This window comes from Alosa pseudoharengus, unplaced genomic scaffold, assembly GCF_046254945.1.
Source record: "Alosa pseudoharengus isolate Yale_2024_CS ecotype anadromous, Long Island Sound unplaced genomic scaffold, YU_APseudo_1.1 YU_APseudo_1.1_scf_24, whole genome shotgun sequence".
NCBI classification, from domain to species: Eukaryota; Metazoa; Chordata; class Actinopteri; order Clupeiformes; family Clupeidae; genus Alosa; species Alosa pseudoharengus.
The window spans coordinates 17,496,777-17,505,243 of record NW_027468689.1 but is presented as its reverse complement, the minus strand read 5'-3'; the positions used below and the strand labels follow the sequence as shown (position 1 = coordinate 17,505,243).

The following is an 8,467-nucleotide window of genomic DNA, read 5'->3' as shown; positions in this document are numbered from 1 at the left end:
GTCCATATCAACAAGTTCATGTGTTGAATTTGTTATTACCCAGTGTGCTTTGTGGAATGGTCTCAATGTTTAATTGTTTTAATTCATGTGAATACTTACTAGAGGAGTAACTTATTTCAAGTAGGCTTATGCAGTTGCAGGAAGTGTGCATTTAGTTTCCATGCTTATTGTGTTTCCACAACAATGTTAGTGAGTAAATCTACTGAAATGGCCACCATCTTGGTGAAGTGTGATGTGTAAGATCAGAAAGCAAAGGGTGAATTTTGAACGATAGCTTGTGTCGATGTGTTTTCATTGCGCTTTGAAGCGGGTAGAAGGTGTCGACAATTAGCCGGGGAGGGTCATGTGTTTTTTGATAAGACGGATGGCGGGTCGTTGAAAATTTTCTTGCAGGCACGGGAGGGTCATGCAACTTTTGTTATAAGCACTCAAAATCCCTCCGGTGGCCCGTTTATAAATAACAAACGGTCCCTAATTCTTCCAGCCGATGACCTGTGTAACACACAAGGGGAAGGAGGGGCTGGTGCCAGGGATCCGTCTCCCTGGCTGGAGCGGGGAAAGGGCTATTTCTTACTCTTCTTACCCTTCCTCTTCCCCCTCCTCTTGCTCCTCCTTGTCCTTGTCGTCCTCTCCCTCTCGCTTCTTCACCTCTGCGTCCTCTTCCTCCTGCTTCTTCACCTCCACCACCCTCTTCGTAGGCCTCCTCTAATTCTCACTCTTCTTACTCTTCCTGTTCCCTCCATTGTACTCCACATGGACAGCTTACCTGTGGCTTATTTACACTGCTTAGGCTGATTGCAAAGTGAACTAATTATCTAAAACAGTTTTCATGTGACGACAGTGTGCCAGAGAGTTGGCAATATATATATATATATATATATATAAATAGTGTAAATATAATATATATATAAATAGTGTAAATAATAGGCATACGTGTGTATAGTTTTGCTAGGAGTGTGTTGATCATTTGGAAATTGAGTGTAAAGCAGTGAGTTGTTCACAGTTCTGCAAAAAGAGTGCTGTACAGTGGATTTTATCTACAGTTTTGCAAAGTGTGTGTTACAAAATTGCAAACTGAGTGCAAAGCAGTGTTTGCGCTTTTAGTTTTGTAAAGTTAGTGAGTGGTTTTGCTAAAACTGCTTTCATTCGTACAAGTACAATACGTTTAACGTGGTTACTCTAAACATCTAATTTCCATTACAGATTATATTAATATTGTGTTCTATTACAAACAAAACAGTTATTTCGCTAAAAAATAATAATAGAAATAAAAAAATAGCTTCAACTTGAAAACATCTCGTGGCCCACTAATGGGCCCCGGGCCACTGGTTGAGAAACACTGATCTAAACATCTAGCTGTATTAGAACAGAGGAATGGAAAGGCAGGACCGTTTGTGTTAATAATGAAGATAAAGGCAATCTTTTCTTGATATCTTATAAAGAAAATTCATGGACATTTTTGCACATATCACTGTGTCCTTAAAATACAGACAACTTTAGTTAAATGATTACCCTTATTGTTAATCCCACTGACTGATGCATTATCATGTGTGGTGCGGTGGTGTCGATAATTGCTTAAATATGTGTTAGTTCCAGAGATAATAGTTCCTGAGGGTATAAAACCACATATGCTGATGGAATGTGTGCCACATTCTGAGGGTATTGTATTGTGTCATGAGAACATGTAAACATATGCAAATGTATTATTCACAACCATCTTGCCACCCACCCCGATGTTTAAGGTAAAGAGGAAATATTTCTTAAGGAAACAAAATGTTGATTTCTTTTCTTCTTTTTTTTAGAACATCAACACTGTCTGATTTCTGTCTCTGACTTCTGTATTCCCTCTGCTGCCCTCTGGAGTCCATCTCCCATGGCATGAAGAGTTTCAAGTTCCTCTCTGAACAGTTCTTTAAGGTCCTCCTGATTCTGTAGAAAGGCACTGAGGGTCTGCAAGCTCTGCTGGTCCTATAATAAAAATAATAAAAATAAAAATAGTTAAGGCAATATATATGACTTGCTCTGCTACAATAGAAAAGTTGCCTTGAATAAAAAATTATATATATATATATATATATATATATATACACACACATTCACACTATGGACTGTAGTCCCCTGTCGGTGTCACTGATTTTGCAACACTGATCATATCAAATTAGCCATTTTGACATTTTAAGAACTTTTACTTTTTATTTGTTTGCATTATTTGTTTTACTAAATAACAAAGTAATGTGCCACTGAATACCAGTATCTATGGGCCACTTAATATGAAGAGTTACACAACAACATTGTTTCCTCTATTATCAGAAGACAGCAGTAGGGAACTGCTCAGTATGTATAGCGCAGGAAATAGCTTCATCTTCCTCCTACACACCATGTAGCACTCCACACTGGAATAATTTCCCACTTATTCAACTTCTGTGTGATCTGAGGCTTAGCACTATCTGGAGAACATGGTGCTTCACTGTGGCTTTAAAGGTGGGCAGTAAGTAGGTCATTGAAGGCTTTACCTCTGGACTCAGCGTCTCCTCCTGGTCTGCACAGAGCAGTAGCTCGTGAAGTCGTTCCCGCAGCAACCCTGTCTCCCATTGGCTGATGGACTCCAGTTCTATTTCCTTTACCTCGGATCCATCCACTCTGTCCACTCCGGGAACATGAACTGACCAGTCTATAGACAGCGTCTGCAGATTGGGGGAAAAAAATCACAAAGCATTTTCACACACACACACACACACACACACAGTAGTTGAGCATAGAAAAACTACAGTCCAGCCAATTCCAGCACTTAAGCAATATTTTTACCACGTGTGCAGATTTTGTCTGAAAAATTCCATTTTATTTTTTAAATGTTTCACTGATTAAATCTTGCCACTCACTCATGCTAACATATTGCCAATATATTTCTACAGTACATTTATCTGATACATCTAAAATTATGGCTAATATGCCTCCAAGTCCTCGGAAAGCTATTGCATATAGAACAGGGGTATTCAATTAATCTTCAGCTAGGTCCAGTTACGGAAAATTTCCTCAAGCAAAGGTCTGGAGCATCATAATGTTTAACGTGCGTGTTTAGGGTATGTATGTATGTATGTATGTATACACACACACACACACACACACACACACACACACACATACATACAGTATATATATATTAGGATGGATGGAGCCTAGTTGTAGGCCTAGGCCTAATGTTTAATGTGAAATAAAATAAGTAGCCTAAAAGGCAACATTCGAAATGAGGAGAAATAAGGCAAGATAAGAGTAATTGGGGAGAAAAACTGAGTAGCCTTGGCTATTTTTAAGATCTTAACGTGAACTTAAAATAAATTTTGAGCTGAGACAAGGATGGATATTCCACAGCTGGTTCCTTGAACCCATTAATCAGCCAGTTTAATTTAATTTAATTGTATTGTTTTATGTTGACCCGAAATCCTGGAAACCCAGGAACATCACGTTGTTGGGCAGTGAATAGGCTTAACTAAATTGTGGAGGATCAATCATATTGCCTTCTTAAATCGTAAAATATTCTGTGGTCTCAGTTCACTGTTGAATGGGCCTAGCCTACCCTATGCTTGCTCAAAATATATGCTTTGTCTAGAAGAGGTGCTTCAAATTGGCACTTTTAAAAATCGCCTGTCTCAGAATATGTAGAAGAGGTCCAGGGCAATTCCGCGCAAAACTGTCACATATTTAGTTGGCGTTACGGACGTGACAGTTTTGCGTGGTATTGCCCCTGTATCGTTATATAAAGCTCTGTTCTCGCTGTCTAGCTTTCTCCTCTTTGAGCAATCGATGATTTGAAAATAACTTACTTATCGTTAACTTAGATATCCATCTGATTGTTTCTCGTTCCGTCTCCTGTCCTCGCTCGTTTCAGGCTATCAGTCTTGCCCCTAGTAGGCTACTTTACTCACTGACTCGACTTTATCAGAATTCACAGATTTCACTGGCTGAGTAGCAAGCGAAATGATGGTTCCTGAAGCTCCTGAAGTAAATGCTGTTATCCTAACCAACAAAACATTTAGCGCAGCTTTGAAATCTTACGTGAAAATCTAAATTAAGCTATTATGGTCTGGGTCCGGATAGGATCACGTCAGGGTCCGGACTCGGACCGCGGTCCGCCATTTGGTGATCCCTGATATAGAACCTTCCATCATCCAAAAAGTCATCATCTGCCCTCTTCTTCTCCATGCATGTATTCCTTTAAAATGAACACTATATAGCACTTGAGGTCAATCTATGTAGAATCTGAGGCTTTCAGAAATGAAGGACACGAGGACCCCATGCAGGGTTGCTACTAAAAATGTGAAATGCAGGGATCTATGAAAGATTATAATATTGGGATATGGAGGGTAAGGGACTACAGTATATCCATGCAGGACCTTGAAATAGTCATAGCCCCCACACACCCATCCACACCCCTGACAGCATCCCTGACCCCATGCAGGTTGTGCACTACCAACTGACTGTCTGACCTCCTGAATGTCTTGCCTGGTGACGGCCAATTCGGGGACGTGCTGCAGCGGCTGCAGCAGCTGCTCCAGGCTCCTCTGGTAGCATCGCATCCACTGTGGCGACACGCGCATCTCACACGAGTGCATCAGCTCGTTCCTGCAACGAATCACCTGCAGGCCACAGGCAGCTGGTTAGAACTGCTACACCACTGCTTAAAGACAAGTTACTGTAAACTTTTTTAAGTTGGTCACATCACAGAAAAGGGTGTTACAGTAATATCCACTCTGAAAAATCTGAATGAATAAATAAAAATATTGAGAGGTATGATAAACTACGCTTCAACATCATGAAAATCTGAGGGGTATATTTTGCCCTCAAAGTGTGTGGGCCGGTCCACTGACTGCGCTGATATCGCACCTAAGTAGCCCGTTGTACAAGATGTTGCCACCGTGTAAACAAACTTCTGCTGAAATTTCAAAGCTATCACTACTGGCCAGCTGTCCGCTGTCAACAAATAGATCAATCAAAGATGGAATGGATGAATGGGGTATTTTACCTTTTTCTCTAATCTTAACATATAACTTTGCAACTTTGGTCAAAAGCATGCTCAGGTGTTTTTACACTAAGCATGTTTTTACGCTTTACCCTGATTGGCTTCCTTACAGCCAAAGACCAACTTACCTGAGGGATGGTTTGTGTCATAGTCTGTCTTTGTTTTTTAGTGGTCATTTGTGGTCCCAGATTTGCATATGAAGGAGGAAACAACCATGTTTCCTGTTCACGGTAGCTTTGTGGCCAAAACTCTCCTTATTCAAAACAGCCAAGGCAAAAATATTTTTCCATTCTATGTCATCTTTGAAGAAGGACTGTCATTGCCATGATAACCAATACACCAAAATATGTATGCCACGATATAAACAATACATATTTCTACTACTTTCTTACTTACTTTCTAATTTTAGGCTTACAATTCACAGTGTTTCCATAATGTTCTTCTGAAAGTGGATGCTCTGTTTAAATCTCTACCTGCGCTTCTTGCAATAATTACTGTGTGTGAGCTTACCAGTGACAGAACACAATGCAGCCTTTTTTGCCACAGGAGAGCCAATGATACATTGAACAAGTGCTAGTTATCCATCAGAAAATAATAAATCAGATTGTTAAAGGCTGCCATTGAGTGCCTTTGGTGTTGACAAGACATTTTCTGTCTCTGCCACCAATGCCTATCTCAAAACATTTTCCAAAGTGAAACTAATTTCTGCCGGTTGGAGAGAAGGGGGTTGCGAGACTTGGCCAGTTATTTTGAAGGGTTGCCAGACAAAAAGTTTAAGAACCACTGGGTTAGATGACAGACACTGTTTTATACACTGGGTAGGTTTTACTTCATGTAGTAATGAACGACAATGAGTGAACAAGATAGAAAGAGTGATGAATAAGATAACTCTGTCCTTGCAGACAATACTGAACAGTACAGGTCTATTAGGGTTCGAAGGCCCAGACCTTCCTGTACTGCTGCTGCGCTGACCTCTTTGACGAGCTTCGGGTCTATATAGCTGAAGTGGTCGCAGAAGTGGAGGAGGTTAAGGAGGGCAGCAGCATCACACTGCTCAGCTCTAGTCACATCTGCCTGTCCTCGAGGCATAAAGGCCTTGGATAGAAGGACACACACATATACGCAAACCGGTTAAACTGTGTGCACAAGACTGGCAAAAAAACAGATAAGGGTGTCCACAGTGCAGAAGGACTTGACCACTATTGCTACAGAGTGAAAAGTTAAGTCAAATTGTTACAATTGTCTTGTGCATGTGTGAAGTAGTTATAGGGTCTTTGATATTTAAGCATGCTGGTTTGGTTTTATATGATACTAGCACATAGTTCAGACAATATAAAAAAAAATCAACATGTCGTTACATTGGTAAGAAAAGTGTTATTGTTTCAGTGCGGACTTGTCCAAAGATTCTAAAGCACTCCACTCTTAACATCTTTGGTTCTGTCTACAGTTCCTTAAATTCATACGTGTTCATAGAATAAAATGAAACAGATGATTAAAACAGAATCTACCTTTGCAAGTTCCCAGTGTTCAGCGGACCAGAGCCATGGTCTGCAGTTGCTCCAGTTCACCACTGCTGAAGGGTTAGTGTGGTGTCTCAGAATCTCCCTCCTCCACTCGCTACATAGTGAGCACAGAGAGTGCAACTAGGGAAAGTCAAAAACAGACAGCACTGTCATCATAATGCACTATACTTCAACTATATGTTGGTCCACATCATAAAACACTGACATGAGGGTTGAAGTTCAACCTTGACAGTACAAGAAATCTTTGTGTAACACAATTATTTGAGAGATACTGTTCCTACTAGCTTACATAGTTTCCAAATTAGGCCCATACACAAGAACACACCTGGTTTCCCTTTGCTCTGCAGTTATTTCTGCATTGTCCCCGTCGCAGAATGGCATTATTGTTAATGACCCTCTCATGGAAAAGTTTCATTTCATTGTTGACGAAACCTTGCAAGCCGTCCTTTAACTTCATTAAACAATAACCAGCTTTAAGCCAGTTCTTATAACCAACTTCATTCAAACGCAAACTTAATTCTGCCAACACCATAGCGCTAATGAAAACTGTAAATTGGAACACAGTGGGAGTAGGCTAATCTTTAGCTTGTTATATCGTTACACCACCAGCGATTAGGTTAACAATCTTAACCTCGGATTTGATCCATAATCTTAAATCTCAGTCTCTACTGAGTTCGAAAAGAGCTGAACCTCAGAGGTAAGAGACACCACTGTCAATAAATTCGGAATGTCCCCGACTTCCGTCTTACAGTGGTGATTGTTTTGTGACCACAAGTGGCTTGGCTGTGTTCACGCTGTGTTGGTATGAGTGTTTCGCATCTTAATGCCTGCACAAAAGAAATCCATTAAGTTGAATTATTGACTGCTTATCATTCCAGGTTGAATGATTTAGAACTTTCTTTACTCCGAACTTCGACAACATAAATGACGCGCTATTCCCAAAGACTGTATAAATAAATAGGATATTCCGGAAAGTAGGCTAGGCATACCTTTCATTACGCACCAAAAACGAGCCCTCGAGAACTGGGCGCGACGCGCGACCTGCGTGCGATGCATTTTGGGAGCTGTAGTCAACTTTTTGGCATAAGTAACCAGTCTGTTCATTGCCCGCAGTTTAATGTTTTGTAGGTTTAAATGTTGACCCCGCAGCTCAACCTCTTTTCTGTTGAGCTATTGAGCCTACCGCCATGACATCCTGGCCCAGCAGATGGTGCTATAAGCCCGTCATGTGTTGTCGATGTTGCAATTCGCCTTATCAGAGTCCGTTCTCTGGCCTCCGGCGGCCATTGCAACCCAGAAAGAGGCCACAGGGTACACTTGCCATCACACCTCAGTCCAGCAGATGGTGGTCATGCACTCCATTTGGGCACTTTTTTCAACTATTTCGGGCAGAACTGCCCGTGCGCAAAGCTTCACGACACCAACCTCATTCCAGCTGCAAGATCACAACACATGATTGGCACGATGTATTCACATGACATAACTTTTGGCAGAGGAAGGGGCAGAATATGTGTAGACAACTGACATGTTTGCGTTGCCAACTAACCCCATACATTTACAATAGGAGATTCTTAGTGCTGTCTCCTCATAGACCTCTGAAGTTCACCTACAAAAAAGCTGCCATCTTTGAGATCCGGTAGGCCTATCTTGCGATTTTTCCTAGTGGAAAATAACATGGGGATTTTGAATTATCGCACCTGTTAAACTCTCGCGGGGACGAAGAAGTCTGAAATGCAGACGTTTTGCTCAACACATTTTTGTTCACTGCCTTCGAGTACGAGTGTGTACTGCAATCTTTGGTAGCCTATGTTAAGACGGCAAACTTAAATGTTTGCTACCCCAGAGCTAACTTGCAATGCAACTTGTCATAGGTAGTTTCAATTAACACCCAGATCTCATTATTTGGGTAAAGATGGCAGTTTTGGTT

The 8,467-nt window shown here is 41.1% G+C and overlaps 1 protein-coding gene across 2 annotated transcripts; it reads right to left on the bottom strand.

Moving 5' to 3' along the window:
- Window positions 1–1,017: 1,017 nt before the first annotated feature.
- Window positions 1,018–7,676, bottom strand: LOC143142423 (uncharacterized protein CXorf38-like). 2 transcript variants are annotated; one of them, XM_076303291.1, is made up of 6 exons: window positions 7,530–7,676; window positions 6,526–6,660; window positions 5,990–6,112; window positions 4,485–4,634; window positions 2,514–2,684; window positions 1,018–1,968 (listed from the first exon to the last, which is right to left on the bottom strand). In XM_076303291.1, the coding sequence occupies exons 3-6, from the start codon at window positions 6,104–6,106 to the stop codon at window positions 1,807–1,809; spliced, it is 600 nt and encodes a 199-aa protein (XP_076159406.1). In that variant the 5' UTR covers window positions 6,107–6,112; window positions 6,526–6,660; window positions 7,530–7,676; the 3' UTR covers window positions 1,018–1,806. The 2 variants fall into 2 exon arrangements, with proteins under 2 accessions (XP_076159406.1, XP_076159405.1); XM_076303290.1 differs by lacking the exon at window positions 7,530–7,676 and adding an exon at window positions 6,866–7,523.
- Window positions 7,677–8,467: the final 791 nt, after the last annotated feature.

Coding starts and splice junctions, on each gene's coding strand:
- LOC143142423 (XM_076303290.1), bottom strand. CDS start 7,072: ATGGTGTTGGCAGAATTAAGTTTGCGTTTGAATGAAGTTGGTTATAAG. Junction 6,113..6,525: donor AACACTGGGAACTTGCAAAG/GTAGATTCTGTT, acceptor CTTCTATCCAAG/GCCTTTATGCCTCGAGGACA. Junction 2,685..4,484: donor CCAGGCAAGACATTCAGGAG/GTCAGACAGTCA, acceptor CCCAATCTGCAG/ACGCTGTCTATAGACTGGTC.